At 49.7% G+C, this 16,693-nt stretch overlaps 1 protein-coding gene across 1 annotated transcript in view; it reads right to left on the bottom strand.

Moving 5' to 3' along the window:
• Positions 1 to 14,614, bottom strand: part of LOC144094444 (membrane metallo-endopeptidase-like 1) — a 69,725-nt gene extending 55,111 nt beyond the window's left edge. The window contains exons 1-3 of the mRNA XM_077628380.1: positions 14,550 to 14,614; positions 12,119 to 12,320; positions 9,776 to 10,351 (exon numbers count right to left, since the gene is read on the bottom strand). Of these exons, the coding sequence (XP_077484506.1) occupies positions 9,776 to 10,351; positions 12,119 to 12,320; positions 14,550 to 14,566 (795 nt within the window). The 5' untranslated portion in view covers positions 14,567 to 14,614. The remainder of the gene's footprint in view (positions 1 to 9,775; positions 10,352 to 12,118; positions 12,321 to 14,549) is intronic.
• Positions 14,615 to 16,693: the final 2,079 nt, after the last annotated feature.

Here is a 16,693-nt window from a genome sequence, read left to right as displayed (position 1 = left end):
CAATGGCTGTATAGAGCACTACGGCCTAAGGCTGCGGTCGAACGAAGCGGCTCACCCAAAATCAGCATGAAGGGAGACGCTATCTATTGGAACAAGACAAGTCAAAGGCTCCACATGAAATCAAAGAGGTGCGCAGTCTGACAGTCACAACTCTATCGAAGCCCTCACCAAGCTGGTCGAGAAAAAAAAAAAGTATGATGGGACCTTAAAATTACTGAAAAATGAAGTGTCACTGCCCGTGCTGATATGTATAACGGGCCTAATGTAATGTAATAAAAATGATGAGGGATTGCTCCAATTAAGAATTTTGCAACGCAGAAAGACAGAGCTAAACAAAAAATCACTGAAAAGAAATAAAAAATATCTACTATCTAGCCAAGCCACCGTCACGGGTACGGAGCACGATCTCAACGGATTTATTTTATAGCAAAGATAGATAGCAGGAGCACATAATTGATAATGACAGTGCGGATACCACATAGGAATAACGGGGGTACTTGGGTAGAGTATGGTTACACGTGGAAGCATGGTACAGTGAAATTTAGACAATATAGACAATTTCTTGAGGATTTGCGAGGGGGTTCTTGCCGAGCTCTGGAAGTGAGTGGTTCTGCTTTTACTTTACGCGGTGGGGGTCAGGAGTCTTTTGGATGATCCATTAGCTCCCTGGGGATGTTTGGAGGAGGTGACAGGAATAGGCGGGGGGGGGGGGTACAATCTGCACCCTGCGTGTATTTTACGGAGGTAAGTGGCCCACCCTACCCCGAATTGAGGTTCTGGCTGTCCGAGCTGTGCGGTGTCTGCGTGAATTCAGTTATCTCCACCTTTTCTTTCGTTTTTTTTTCGCTGAACCCCAAATCAGCCGCTTCAGTTCATGCTTTTCTCCCTCTTTTGTTTTTGCGCTGTCGTTTTATGTGTGTTCATGTTTCTTTGCGGGGTCCTTATGGTTGTTTTTAGTGCGCTAGAACTAATAGTGGTAATTGTCCGCATTTGGGCGTTGTCCGTCCGTCCGTCCGTCCGTCCGTCCGTCCGTCTGTCTGTCTGTCTGTCTGTCTGTCTGTCTGTCTGTCTGTCTGTCTGTCTGTCTGTCTGTCTGTCTGTCTGTCTGTCTGTCTGTCTGTCTGTCTGTCTGTCTGTCCGTCCGTCCGTCCGTCCGTCCGTCCGTCCGTCCGTCCGTCCGTCTGTCCGTCTGTCCGTCTGTCTGTCTGTCTGTCTGTCTGTCTGTCTGTCTGTCTGTCTGTCTGTCTGTCTGTCTGTCTGAAGCCGGTTTTGTAGCAGGTTGCTCACCTGCCCGCCAGGTGGTCGGCAAGCTGCCCACCGTGTCCGGCGGCATTTAATCGTGAGAGGCTGCTCGGGAAGGGCAACCTGGGTCGCAACCGAAGTCCCACTGATAGAAGGACCTGCCATAAGACCTGCCACTGTGCCACTGCTCACCTGCCCACCGGGTGGCTTACTTGCCAAGGTGTAGCCGGTGCTAACCAGGCGAGAACCGGAGGCGCTGCGGCAATGCTCACCTGCCCACCGGGTAGCTTACATGCCAAAGTGTAGCCGGTGGCAACCAGGCGAGAACCTGGGGCGCTAATTAGGCGGCACCGCTTCTAAGCCACCGCCCCTGACAACTGACGTCATACTAGCGCACATATCCGCATATCCCCATTGTGGTGCTGCGCCTGAACTGTGTGACGCAAAACGCTTGCGTCACAGCCTCACAGCCCGGCTACAGCCTCCGTGAGACGACGCTTCCGAAAGAAGGTAGGCCTGTGATGGGACTTTGAAGGCGACTATCGCAAGGGGACAGTTGATAACCGCTTTATCGAGAACTTTTGCCACTTTTTAAGCGAGGCTTGTCTACCCTCCTTAAAACTCTTCCATATCCTCTCTATCTTTTTGATTATGCCTAATGGCAAACATCTGGTATTAAAAAAAGTTACCCAAATCGGCTGAAATTTATTGGTTTCGGTGCCTGGTTATTTTTGTCCCTCAGGGTAGCCAAGCTGGGGGGGATTTGAGAGCGTTCAATGGGGAGGGTTTGGATCGGGTCTGTTGTATAGTTTAGGCTGCTTGAGAGTTATGTTGCTGGCTGCGTGAGCAGAGGAACCTGAGTGGGGTGGAGATAAGATTGTTGTAGGTGCTTAGTCATTAAAAGGATGAAATTGTTGTTTTTTTACATTAGGAAGAGTGCCTGTGTTCTCTGGCCTGGTGGCTTGTTATTGAAGTTCTTGTAGCTCGGGTATGATTTGGGAGCCGGTGCCAATGCTCCTAAGTGCCAATGGCTTGCCCACTTTATAAATTCGTTTTCTTAATTGCGTTTTACAGCGATAGCTGTCAGGCGCCCGTCCCTGGCTTGCGCGTCACCATCGCCGCCGGTGTTGTCGCCGTCGGCGTAACCGGTGGGTGGGCTACCATGGTTACCATCCATAGTTACCATTGCAACCCGGGTATGGTTATCATCCCGCATGACACCACGTAGGATGTGTTAAGGCTTTAATAAGGTTGTGCGCCTGTTTGTGTCTCGTCGTCTCATGCCACCTCATGTCTCGTCCAACCTGGGCCGCATAAGCCAACGGGTGGCTGTGTTTGGAATAGCCGCGTGCCAAAACTAAATGCCTACACAGCTGTCGCTCAATCTCGCGCTACTTAGTCGTAACCATCCTGCGTTTTTTTTTGGAGTTTTTATTGGCTGGGATTTCAATTGGGATGCCGGAATGTTGCTGCTTTGGCAGCTTCGCCTCGTTACCCTGGATGCCGATGTGGGCTTTTACATAATGTAGTGCAATGTGTGGTGTTCTCAGGCTTGTTTCAAATTGATTTAATGTTGTTGACGAGTGGGTTTGAGTTGGTTGGGTTTTTTAGCCCTTTCAGTGTGGAGAGGCTATCGATGAGTACCGTTGCCGTGGCTTGCGGTGGTGTATTTTTGGTGCAGTCAAGTGCTTTGTATATGGCTATTGCCTTCGCCTCAAAGTTGGAGCTGTAAAAGGGAAGTTTGATTTTTTTGTGACGATTATTTGATGCCTGCGGGTAAGTATGGGCAAAAGCGGCGCCGGTGCCTGTTTCTGACTGTGATACATCTGTGTGGATGTAAAGGTTGGAGGTCGTGGAGAAGCGGGTGGTGTGGTTGAGGTCGATGGGCTTTCTGGGGTGGAGAAGTTGTACTTCGGTTTCAGTGCTGATGTTTTTTGATTATATGATGAGGTTGTCTAATCGGAATGTGCTGTTGTTGGGGAGGATGTAAAATAGTGAGCTTTCTCTTTCTGTGATAAGATGTATTGACGGAATGTTGGCTAGGGTGGGAAGAGCCGAACTGGGTGTGGTTCTGAATGCTTTGGTTATCTTGAGGAGTGGGATGCGTTGTATTTCTGTGAGTGTCCTGAGTATGTGGGTGTGTTTTGCACCATATCGGTAAAGCGTATAGGAGAATGCGCTCATTGGCGCGACTGTAGGTGGCTCTGAGTTGTTCTGCTGTCATTCCCCATGTGTGTCCTGTGAAGTGGATGAAGTTTGTGTTGAAAGTTGCTATCTTCTGTTGTACTTGTTTGAGATAGGGCATGAATGTCAGTTTGGAGTAGAATGTGATACCAAGGATTTTCATGGAGGTGGTCTGAGTGTCTAGTGAGTGAATTTAACGTGTGATAGTCTGGCTTCGTATTTGTTTCGTATGGTTAGTATTTTACATTTGTGTGTGCTGAATGAGATTTGTATTGTTGCCCACTGTTGCGTGATGTTTGAAGTGGTGGTAGCGCGCTGTTCGAGTGATATATTTTGGTGCCGTGTACAGTTAGTGTCATATTGTCGCAAAACCTTGGGTGGTAGTGTGTTCAGGTAATGTGGTGTTGGCATCAGTGACTGTAATATCCAAGGGTAAGAGGCTTAAAGCGGATCCTTGCGGTGAGCCCTGTGGAAGTGCTTGGATTACTTGTCCTGTGTTGTCTTGTACGAGATAGGGCGGTTTTGGAGAGTCTGGGCGGCCAGTGACATGAGGATGGGTGGGCATTTGTGCTGATGTAGGAAGTTGGCGATGCGGCGTTCTTAGCTTAGGTTGAAGGCGTTTTTGATGTCTAAGGAGATTAGGAGGATGGTTAATTGCTTTGATGTGTTCTGGCTACATTGTGCGGGCTCATGAATGTAGTGCCATTGTTGTGGAGACATTGTGCGTGAAGCCGTATTGGTTCGGGGGGAAGAGGTTGTGTGTGTAGAGAAAGTGGTAAATGCGGTATTTGAGTAGGGTTTAAGCTGGTCGACCGTTGTGTTTCACATCGTATATACCAGAGAAGTGGCCGATGACGAAGAAGTGACAATTGCGCCTAAAGCAGAGCGCACGCGAATGGCCGCCACGCGTCAGAGTAGAGGCCGGCGCTGCAGCTTGAGCATGAAGCTGCTAAATATGAACGGTGCACGCCGCGCACTAAAATGGGAGGAACTATACCGGACGCTGAATGCGGAAAGAATCTCCATATACTCAGTGGTGGAGGCTCACTTTATAGACACAGAAGAGCCTCCTATCCACCCTGAGTGGTGCTGCGCCGGCCACAACAGGTCAGGACAAAACCGCAAAGGTGGGGGCGTTGGGCTGCTGTGGCGCCAAGGTCTCCATTGGCGAAAAGCGGATGGAGTATGCAGAGCTCACTTGCCGGTTACCGGGGACGTGTGTGGTGTGCGCACAGCAATATGCGTGATATGTTTTTCCGTCTGAAACACCTAGTCTGAAGACAAATGGAGTCTGATGGACTGCGTACGTCAAGATGACCAACGATTGGCAAGAGAAAAGGAGGTGGTTGCTGCTAGAGAATTTAACGGCCACCTATCGGAGCTTGACGGCTATACGGACACAGACAGCGAAATTGTCCTATTGCTGACGTACCTACTCCACGTAATCATTGTAAACTAAGACCCACTTGTAACGCAAAATTCATAAAATGTGCCAGGGGTAACGCAACGTGTATAGATTATGCGCTGATAACTACCCGCCTTTCTATATCAGAGGGTATGTACAGTTCTTCGACTAGATTTCTCATGTCATAAGCATCGCCAATTGAAGAAGCAACACTGGAAGATAAGCGGGCTGTACCTTCCTAAACAAGCAACGTAGGCCGTCAGTGTACAGTTCGAGGCAAGCAGCGCTCAATTACGAGGATTATGCGAAAGTGTTATGCTCTGTCATGCGCCAGCACATGGCAAAGAACAACGAGATACCTGCTATATGGCGGGACGAGTAGGTGGCTGACTCGCGGCGAGCACGTCGAGTAGCAAACCGCCAGATGAGGACAGTCATGAAGTGCAGAGGAACAGGAAAATAAGGCCGACGATGCTTCCAGTTGTTTAAGCGGAGAATGCAGCTGATTGTAGAGGTGAAAACTGCAGAGGCCGACAAGCAGTTTATGCTCAGCCTAAAGGAAGATGAAGAATCTGCGGCAGTGAAGTTCTGACGCTACATGAGATCCCTCGATAGACAGCTAGGACCAGACTGTGACACAAACATCCGACAGAACAGCTGGACTGCCCGCGTGAGACCAGAAGACTACGCCACAGCTCAAGTCAAGGACTCGTACGAGACATCAGGAACGGAAATGAGCCTACCAAGCAACGGTTGCCTCTTTGGCACATCCCCCCCCGCCCCCCCCCCCCCCCGAGATACAACAGCTTCCGTGAAGGTAGCGTAAGCGAAGTGGGAGCTGGTCCCCGTCGCGCTTGACCGGGCCACTGGTCGCCTCCGCAAGCACATGGCTACCAGACCGGACGGCATTCCGGCGGCTTCCTTGGTGAAGAACCTCGGCCCCGAGTCCAACTTGCCGGCATATTCACGAACATCCTCAGTGGAGCAGCTGACAGCTCTGGGGCAATGTTGGCAATGGGATAGGGTGACGCTCACCCCCAATCGTGGCGGCACTACCGTCCGCTCACGGTCACTAGTGTCCCGTACCGCCTATTAACGCAAGTGATTAAGGATTGGCTAAGCAGTTAAGCCGAGGCTGAACAGTGCCCGTCAGAAATCCAGAATCGGTTCTGCCGCGACCGGCGCATTGAGCGCAACTTTTTCTTCCTCGCGTAGAGCTCTGAAATCGCGCGAAAGGAAGGTCGCAAGCTACTCTGCTGCCTCTTGGACGAAGAAAGGGCATATGACAACGTGCCACACGGCCTCTCCTGTTTTATCGCCTGTCCATTATGGGGGTGTCGCCTACCTTACTTTCTACTCTAAGGCACGGTGATCGCACATTCCGGTGATGCAGACTCGTGTGCACAGCGGCCTTAAACAGGGCCACCCTCTCTCACCACTTCCGCACCTCCTTTACGCGGCAGACCTAGAACAGCAACTGACACACCTTGGTTTCGGCTTTAAATACGTACTCCACGAGCGGGCTCGACGAAAAGCGCCGACTCCCAGCTTTGGCCTTTGCGGACGACAGCTACATGGCTTATTGGATGTCTGCTACACGGAGGTCACCGCTCTGGTGCTTCGTTTCAACAAGGGTAGAAACTTGGGCGAGTCGGTAACGGTGATCCATGGAAAGTGAGAGTAGCGCAAAACGGGACAAAGGGACAGAGAAAGACAGACACAACACAGGCGCTAACTTCCGACTGAAAGAAAGAAACCAGGGCGGCCAAGACGAACGTAATCCGTGAGGGGAAACAGGCGCATGCGCCCAGAAAGATAATGAAAAACAGGTGAATGAGGATCTACGGATGTGCACGATTCAGCGTTTCTTTAAGAAGGCCAGCTCTCTTTTGGACAGGGAGATAGACGGCTTGCTTACACATTTATCGTCCAAGGCAGCGATACGAGCTGCTTCAATAATCTCTCGCGTTAACTGATCCCGGTGTCTGGCAACGATCGAGCACTTGTCCAGAAATGGCACACAACCACACTCCTTGCAGTGTAAAGCCAGATTACTGCCAGTAAAAGTTCTCAAGTTATTTTTGTGTTCGCGAAGTCTCTCATTCAAGCACCGACCTGACTGACCAACATACCGCTTACCGCAAGAGAGAGGGATGTCATAAACAATGCCTTCAGTACATTTCACGAATTTCTTTCTGTGGTTAATGGTGCACTGCAGCTTTTGGGGACGTTTATCAGCGGGCAAAGTTTTTTTGGAAAGCGCACTTAGTTTTTCAGGGGCAGAAAAAACAACACGAACATTAGCTTTTGTCCCAATTTTCTTGAGATTGTGGGACAGGCAATGAATGTAAGGAATAACGGCAATTTTGTCTTTTTTTCTTTCTGAAGGCACGGACGGCAGTTGACCTTCCTGGCGCTTCTTCTTTAGTATGCCTTCGGCGACAGAAACACAAATATCAGCTGGGTAGCCTGCTTGATGGAACCTTGCGAGTTGAGCGTGAAAGCTCTCGCTGATTAGGTGGGGGCATGACTTTTCCAGAGCATTCTTCAAGCATAAATTAATAATGCCCCTTTTAACGAGTTTAGAATGGGCAGATATATAGGGGAGTAGAGGTTTGTTTGCCCGAGGTGCATAGCTCCAACACAGGTGGTTGTCCAGGAATTTAAAACGGATATCAAGAAAGCGAATCTCGTTTCAACACTCGGGAAACAATGCATGGTTGTGCAGCCGGCCGGCGCTACAGATGACATGACTTCTGGGGACTTGTGGGCGTACACCGTGACAACGCATTCGTGATTGGTGATACTTGCAAAAAGTCCGCGTGCTGCATAGCCTTTCTTTTTCGTTTGTGTATCCATCACAGCTATTCGGTCATTCCAGCTCCTATAGGTGGCGCGGCGGCTGTACGACATGGCGGACGAGGCGGTGATGGCGCCGATTCTATAGCGTGCGTCTCTATAGAAGCATTGCGGCTTCTTGACGTTGTGGCACCTTTCGTGTGATTTTTAGAGTGTAGATAAGCAGCAGCAAATGATTGTCGGCTATTGATAATATCCTATGCTTAAGTTTGGCTGCATTACATGCTCGAAATAAATTTTCATCGATATGAGCTTGGAATGGCTACTTCGCAAGTGCTGCAAAAACTCCGTCGGCGCTGAAACTTGCGAACTGAGCATAGTAGAGTGCGATAAACACTTTGAACTATTTTTTGCGACTTTCTTGTCCTTTTGGAACTCACCCGAAAGCGGAAAGAAACTACTTTATTGGCCCAGACAGCCCCAGACGCTCGTCTCGCTCGAGACCCGACGGCCAAGGTGCAGAGAGAACTACAGAAATTGCTGACCGACGTCAGGTGTCTGGGTTCGCTCATGCGCCGTGTATAAATAAACGACGCGGCTACGTTACGCCTCATTGTGAACAAGGCTCCCGTGGGGGAGCCGAAACGTCATCCCATCCTTTCTTTTGGTCAACGCGCAAAAAATTAGTTCAGAGTGTTTATCGCACTCTACTATGCTCAGTTCGCAAGTTTCAGCGCCGACGGAGTATTTTCGTCACGAGGGAAGCATGCTGTCGCACTTCTCCGCATCAATAAAACTGATCACCCCTAATTTTTTTGGCTAGACACCACAACGTGACCAACCGCTCCAAATGGTTCCCAACGTGGACATCGTCATCATCAACAATTTAGGGGTGGAACTCTGGCGCAGTTGTACGTGTCGCTAGACCAAGCGTCACGGCGCACAACAGCTTGGCGAGCCGACGAGCACCTCAAGCTGTTGCTTAAAATCGTCTTGCGTGACAGACGTTTCCGCATAGGCAATCGCCCTACTATGTGTAGCATCCTACTGCTAGTCAAAGAAAGACATTGCCATTCCAGAATCATCGTGTTACCGCATTGTAAAAGCTGGTGGAGCTAGCTAGGTCTCTCTTCAAGGTTCGAGACAGTGCGAAATGCTTTATAGCCGGCCTGAGCTAGAAACGTTGCAACCACAGGACAAGAGTTTGAGACGTATTTCGCCCTATTTTAAGGAGACGAATAGTGCTCTTATCAGCGAAAGGTAAGACGGCAGAGTGGATAGAAGCGAATGTAGCAATACTTGCGATGCTTGTTGCGTTCTTTTGCTGCTTATGACTGCAAAACTGTAAACTGCTGGGGCATGTGGTAAGTTGAGATAGCAATACGGGCTTGTTCGCAGTACAGAAATAGCACGCACAATTGCGAAGACAAGCGGAAAAGACATCAAAAATAAAGTTTTAACGTCTTTTTCTCTACCTCACTGTTTTGTGTAATCTTCCTGCAGTGTGGTGAGGAATACTTGCTGCTTTCGTGACGTTGCTTCACATTTGTCAAGTGCGATTAGCAGCACGAATTATTTCATTTGGTTACCATACAAGTACATTTCTTTGCCGCCACAGTGGCTCCTCCCATTTCCATCAAATTAACCCTCGCCAGTGCCAGCGACGGCCTCCTTGTGCTGAAAACTTCCTAATCTCATTCGCCCACCTTGGCGTTTGAAGCGAAAGCGTCATTACTGTAGGTGCGGTCACGTGACAATTGTCACGTTGTGTCACGTGGTAAGTCATGTGACCTACTGATTCCATCACAATCTGCCCACCGCGGCAGGTGCCAACTTCCCCATCAGGCATCGGGCATTTCATCGACGCCTTTGTGAACGTAGCCATGCAAAGGAAGCTTTCGCTTCTCACCGGGGTTAACCGAAGCTTAAACCACAGCTGATTTTTTGCCGCCCCTTATGACGCTTGCTTTCTCTTGGAATCCGTTCCGTTACTGTATAGACTACTGGTTATCATGAGCTCCGGTTACATGAAGACATGCACATGCCCATGAGAGACGTAATTAGACCGATTCTAGGAATTTTTGGCTCAGTGTGGTACGCCGTTAGGAGCGTCGAAGCAAGAAGGCAAATATATATGGCACATACCTCGGACAAGACATGGCCTCCCTTGTAGTTACCACAGGCGTATTCGTAGAAGTCGACGCACGGGTCCCTGTCGAAGTTCATCTGCTGACGGAGATAGTCGGCCAGCGACAGGCAGTCGTCCGTCTTGCACGCAGTCTGCGATGGTTCCGCGGTCGTTGTAGTTCCCCTTGACGTCGCAGTTGCACTTGTCGTGGAAGTTGCACTTGACGTTGCAGTTGCCCCCGACGTCGTAGTTATCCTTGACGTCGACGCTTTCGGTTTGCTCGTGCTCGTCTCAACTTGAACGGGGCTAGTATGAGCGGCTGGCTCGATGGTGCTCGAAGTAGTACTTGTCGCATGCTGCGTAGCCGTTCTCGCTTCGCTTTCCGTTCGGAGAACCGTAGGCGATGAGTTGGTGGGAGGCTGCGCGCCACTCAGGGTCGTCTCGGGCGTCAGCGCTATCGGCGGTCGGTGGGGGGTGCGATGCCTGATCGTGCTGGACGGCGTCGAAGAGTCTAGCATGGACTGTCGCTCGGTCGTCAAGACATGTTTCTCCGCCTTGTGGTTAGGCGCACCCTCTGAGAAACCCGCATCTAACTGCACGCCCAGAAACAAGAAACAGAGGTTATCCCCAAGCAGGTTTTTGTCGATCCACTAGAAACGACCTGAAATACGTAAGGTGTGTTGCAATCTTGTCACAAGAACGGACTAACAAGAACGGACTAAACTGGATTTTGAGTTTCTCTCAACTCGGGTGGTATCGTAAGCTTTCGCTTCACTTGAGGTTGAATAACATAAGCAGACGCCAGGACGCAAAGCTGTGACCTGAGACGGTTATAACTGCGCCCGTAGAAGTATTAGCAGAATTTTGTGTAAAAATAAAAAACGGACCCTGGGTGCTTGACTAAGTGGAAATGTGACTGATCCTAGATAGACGCGTGTTACCTCTTCTGCATAATCCAAAAGCCCTGGGAATAAGTGGTGGCTCTTTCTGTGCGCATATTTGCTTGCCCACGGCAACATTTATTTCTGTATCAGCACAGTTGCACTTCTTGAGACACTGCTGCATTGCCAGTTTTTAAGAGGTGCAGTACTCCTAAAATTGAAAGGGCACTTAAGCTCCGCCTTGACAGTATGACGCGATAGCGTAATGGGCTAATTCATATATACGCAGAAGGTCATTGTCTACTTTACATTCAAAGATCCCTGGGAGTCCTCATACCCTCCTGGTGCAGAGGTGCTGCAGTTAAGCGATGCGCCACTGCCTTGCGATGGCAGGTGCTCCCAGCAGTGGGCCCTGTGCACACTAAACAATTTCTCACCCTTAAGGGTGTAAATCAGCTGTCCCCACACGAGCACCTTTTTCCAATTGTTCCGGTGCTAAAAAAAGGATACAGAGATGATCACCCTTAAAGAAGGGTGCACTTCATGATACTTTAGAGGATGTCATGGTTGCACCCTCATGACAGGGTACTATTTTTCCATAACACCTCTACGAATGCATGTTGGAAGGGTGCTCCACATTGATCCACCCATGAAGCAAAATCCTTCGACTGATGCGCGCCCTCTAAACTTTCATGCTGTGCACCCTTTCTTTAGGGTTCGGATTTCCGCAACCTTTTTAACACCGAAAAGGGTGTTCGTCTGGGGACAGCTGATTTGCACCGTTAAGGGTGAGAATTTGTTTAGTGTGTGCGATACACGTTGCTCTTCCCGAGCGACCAATAATTAATTTAACTGCCACCTGCCACGGTGGGCAGGTTGTGATGACACCGCAAGGTCACGTGACCTGGGCGGCCCACCAGCCTCCTATAGGCTGCTCTCTGGGGACCACCTGCCAGAGGCATGCTCGTGATTTTTTGCTCACAACGGCGACAAAGCCGACATCGTTTTTCTGGTGAATGGGGTCTTTAACGTTATCGCGCTAAAATCACCGAAATAATTTTCCATTGTTTATACGGACTCTCTAAATATTATCAGAAAAAAATATCTTTTTTAGACGCAATTTCTCACAGTGACTGCGCCAAAAGAAACAGTTTCGAGTGTCTACTAACACTCAAGTGCCGAAATATGCCTGTTTGATTCTGAAATGTTTGACCGCCGATGCGGCCAATAAAAATGGCAATAAAATCTCAATACTTAAAAGAAAAGAGAATAGCTACTGTCGGCATCATTTACCACCTTCGACATGTAGTTACTAATGTGATCTCAGTGGAAACAAACCTCCAACTTCCACATATAAGAGTGCGCTACAACGTATCGAAATTTTTTCAAATGGAGCAGCACTGAATAAAAATATGGGCTTCGTGAAGTTGTTCTAATAATTAAGTTAGAGGCTCAGCACTACAGTGCAGTGATGCCCACCGTTCTGTCCACGATTTTCGTTATAAAGATGGCCGCCACGACCAGGCCGACGAGGCCCACCGTCGCCCTGAGGCAGCAGGCGCCAGGATCAATCGCCGAAGGCGCACGCGGGCGGTAGTTGTCTTCGTCCTGCCACGGCTTGTCGGAACTGATCGCAGACCAGCGTTCGAGCTGCGACTCCATGTGCTCTGTCGACCATTGTCTGAAATGCGATGGAAAACGATGCACTAGATGGACTACACAGTTCATGTGGAATTGCCTTCGGTATGCACCACTAACTACGCTGCGTGCATATCGCGATCACAATATTGCATCACGCGGGAGAGCGTGAAGTTCGGCGCGACCTAACGGCGCCCGCCCGTTTTTTTTCTATTGCTCACAGGAATGTCTGCACCTTCATTTCCATCTTGCGCGCACTGTGCGTAGACTGGAACCTTCACCCGGTGCCGCTTCGATATCCAGCTGTGCGCCATAGCCGCTGCATTGGGTGAAGCCGATCGCGTGCCTCCTTTCGTGGCCCCGCGACTCTTTATGGGGAGGGGTGCGCGCAATCATATTATTTACTGCGACAGTGGCAGCTGGCGAAAATGCCGGCGTTGTTTGCGTGAAGTATCCAGCCTTCAGAAGCACCCAAAGCAGCCACCTCCCCGATAGCTGGCTGCCATCCACCCACTGTCACCCTTTGTCGATATTTGCCCTCAAGAAGCGCTCCCCAGCGCCCACTCGCCCAACTCTAGCCTCCACAAGGCCTCAAACCATCGGAGGATCTAGAAGCACTACCCGCCAGCCTCTTCCCACTGCAGCCGTGTATAGATAGGAGATAGCCCATCCATCCACCCACCTACACCCGCCACACCGCCCCACACATGACACAGTGGGATTTTTCTGGCCAGATGAGATGGGCGGAAGAGGCTGGTGGATATGGGGCTTTGCTTCTGGATGTGCGGAGCAGTGGAAGAAGCTGGGAGTATAGGGACGCTTCTGCAGGGCGGAGGATCCCCTCGCTGGGGTTTCACACACCACGCCGCTACTACGGCGATACGAGTAAAATAAACATTGATAGGCAGTCATACGATGTTATACTACAAATCCGCGTCAGTTTTGCAGTCAACTTTTTACTGCACCTAAGCCTGCACTAAGCTATTGAGGCGTCAGCGTTTCGATGGGGGCGAAACGCAAATGCGCCCGCGTGCTGAGCGGTGTCAGTGCACGCTAAAGATACCCAGATGGTCGAAATTATTTCGGAGCCCTTCACTACGGCACCTCTTTCTCTCTCTCTCCTCCACTCCTACCTTCCCCCGTCCATTAGGGTGCATTTGAGGTGTCTACCGAGAAGTGAGAGTTACTGCGCAATTCGCTTTCCACCGATGTTTGTCTGAAGCCAGTTTAACCTTGAAAAGAGAGCCTAGGCCCGAAACGGGAGCCGAAGTGCCAGCGCACTGAGCTCAGTCGCGTTTGGCCTAACCGCGCTAAATCGCCCGTTACGTTTTTCTTTCATTTTCGTTCCAATGCTGCGTGTGCTTTTGGTGGGTGCTGACATGTGGAGGATTGAGCCGGGTGCGTGTTTTCTCTGGGGTTGAGTTACGTGGATGGGACACGCACGCCAGCAGAGCGGCTTTTTCGCCTCAAGGTTACACATGATAGCTGAGCAAAACAGAAAGCTACATGGCTGCATGCCTTTTCCTCTATGTATCGCATTGTGATAAGGCTGAGCCGGCCTGAGCTGCGTCCCTCATGCCACACGTGCAAGGCGCGCCCCCCTCATCTTTTCCCTCGCCATTCGGGCTGGCATGGCTTATATAAGCGAGCACGGAATAAAAGCCACGGCATTCGCCTCTCATTACGCCTCCAACGGAGCGACGATGCATGGTGTCAGAAGTGGCCACGCAACGAAAGGCGACACGTGATCTTCTTTCCCCATCACAGTGGCTGTGCCACACTAGCCGGATATCGAAGTGATAATACCTGGCGGATCTACGCACTCCGCGCGTAACGTCGGAGCGAGGGCAGAGAGACGCCTGCGAGGGGGAAAGAACGGCCGTTAAGTTTTGGCACGCTTTCTCGCGTCCCGCAATAGTCGCAGCATGGGCTAGAAAAAAACAACGAGCACCTTATCAAGTGCGCTAGCGAGTAAGCTAACGTCTCGAGGGTCTGGTTGTCGGTTTCTCTGTGAATTCAGCGAAGCGCAATAGCGGCTGACAAAAACCTCCGCTGATACTCTCACGACATCTCCCGAGCGCGGCATGCCATGTCATCACATGCGCAGGGCGCTCGATCCCACATGCCTAAACTCTTTTCATGGCAACAGAGTAAGACTTGCACAAATGCTTGCACGCAGGGGCAGTGTTACTGGGCGGCAACCATAAGGCTTGCACGTCGGCGGAAATCTGCACATGTTCTGGTCTCGTGGTCAGCAAGCGCTCTCGCTTACCTTCCGTGCGAAGACATTTAGGTGCCCCGTGTGGCCGATGAGTAGTGGTCGCTGATGATAATGATGATGGCCTCTTACTGAATGGCACGTTGTTGTCGTCTCTGAAGGAATGGCGTGCGTCTTCTTCTTCTACGTTCTCCCGCCTTTTTCTTTTCTCTCATAGATTCCTGCACTTCCAGACGTGATTAAATTGCACGGCTGGCCTCAGTTATATCCAACGACATAACACCAAGATCACTCTTCCCAACTACTTCTTCGCTCTCGATTTCTTGAATTAACTGACTCTTCCGCGATTGCCATTTCAAATATGCTGAGAAAATGTAGTACTACTTCCCACACGATGGTGTGAAAAAAAGAAAACTCAGCATATTGTTTTCGGAGGATTCTAGCGACTTAACACGTCCTGCCACCTACACTATAAATCGTGCTCTGCTGGAATTCTTGGTGATGCTTCAACCTGGAACACTTGCTGTGTTCAAAAAGAGGCAGGAAAATACCAAATAAGCATATTTCCTCTGGATGACTGAACTTTTTGAAGTAAGTTGCGTACTGTCGTGGGGACGCGCAATCCCGGCGAGAAACCCGGAGGAACATATTGATATACGCTATTTCCTCTTTTCCTTTAATGAAATGCTTTGAACACAGAACTTCGCCAGCGAGCCGCTGCGGCAGCTCAGCGGTTGTGGTGCTCGGCTGCTGACCCGAAAGACGCGGGTTCGATCTCGGCCGCCGCGGTCGAATTTCGATGGAGGTGAAATTCTAGATGCCCGTATACGGCGCGATGTCAGTGCACGTTGAAGAACCCCAGGTGGTTGAAATTTCCGGAGCCCTTCACTACGGCATAGCTTCCTTCATAGCTTTAGTCGCTTTGGGACGTTCATCCTCATAGACCAGAACTGCGCCAGCTTCTTTCATAATTACGCTTTTTCCTGGCCACACTGATTTGCATAGCCCATGTAACCCGTTGTTCAACACAGGCCGCGAGAAAAATAGAGGAACTTATAGATACCCTATACGCTCTTTCCCGGTTTCCTTTAGTGAAACGCCTTGAGCACAGAACTTGCCACTTTTCATAATAATGATTTTTTCTGAACACACCGGTTTGCATAGCCCATGTAACCCCTTGTTCAACACAAGCCACGAGAAACCCAGAAGAACTTGTGTATACCCTGTACGTTATTTCTCGTTTTTTTCGTCTTTTATAAATATGCTTTTTTCTGACCACACTGGCTTGTATAGCACATGTAACCCGTTGTTCAACACAGGCCGCGAGAAAAACAGAGGAACTTATGGATACCCTATACGCTTTTTTCCCGTTTTCCTTTAATGAATTAAGCGCCTTGAGCACAGAGCTTCCCACTTCTTTCATAAATGTGCTTTTTTTTCGGACCACATTGGTTTGTATAGCACATGTAACCCGTTGCTCAACGCAGGCCGCGAGAAAAACAGAACTTATGGATACCTTATACGCTTTTTTCCCGTTTTTCTTTAATGAAACGCCTTGAGCCCAGAACTTCACACTTATTTCATAAATATGTTTTTTTTTCTGAACACACGTACTGGTTTGCATAGCCAATGTAACCACTTGTTAAACATAGGCCACGAGAAACACAGAGGAACTTATGGATGCCCTATGCGTTCATTCCCGTTTTCGCTTAATGAAACGCGTTGAGCACAGAACTTCGCCACCTTCTTTCATAAATGTGCTTTTTTTCTGACCACACTGGTTTTCATAGCACATAAAAGCACTTGTCCAACATAGGCCACCGAATTGAATGTTTGTTTGATCGCCGCCGGGCCGATGAAACCTGATAGCCACTGAGCAATGGGCACTATACCTTTCTCTCGTCGTATTTACTCATATATGTCTAACTCGCGATGCCACTGAATAGTCTGTGCATTCAGTATCACTGTAAAATATTACAATAGACGTTGCGCACAACCACGACATTCTGATATCTTTGGCCAAGCTGCACGGAAGAAATGGGCTTGGGCAGGGCATGTAATGCGAAGGCTCGATAACCGCTGGTCCGTAAGGGTAATGGAGTGGATTGCAAGAGAAGGCAAGTGTAGCAGGGGGCGGCAGGAAGTTAGGTGGGCGGATGAGATTAAAATATGGTTGCGGGGATATGGTGGATGCAGCC

Source organism: Amblyomma americanum, chromosome 6 (assembly GCF_052857255.1).
Source record: "Amblyomma americanum isolate KBUSLIRL-KWMA chromosome 6, ASM5285725v1, whole genome shotgun sequence".
Lineage (NCBI taxonomy): Eukaryota > Metazoa > Arthropoda > Arachnida > Ixodida > Ixodidae > Amblyomma > Amblyomma americanum.
The sequence above is the reverse complement of the archived record's forward strand: the minus strand, read 5'-3'. Positions and strand labels throughout refer to the sequence as shown.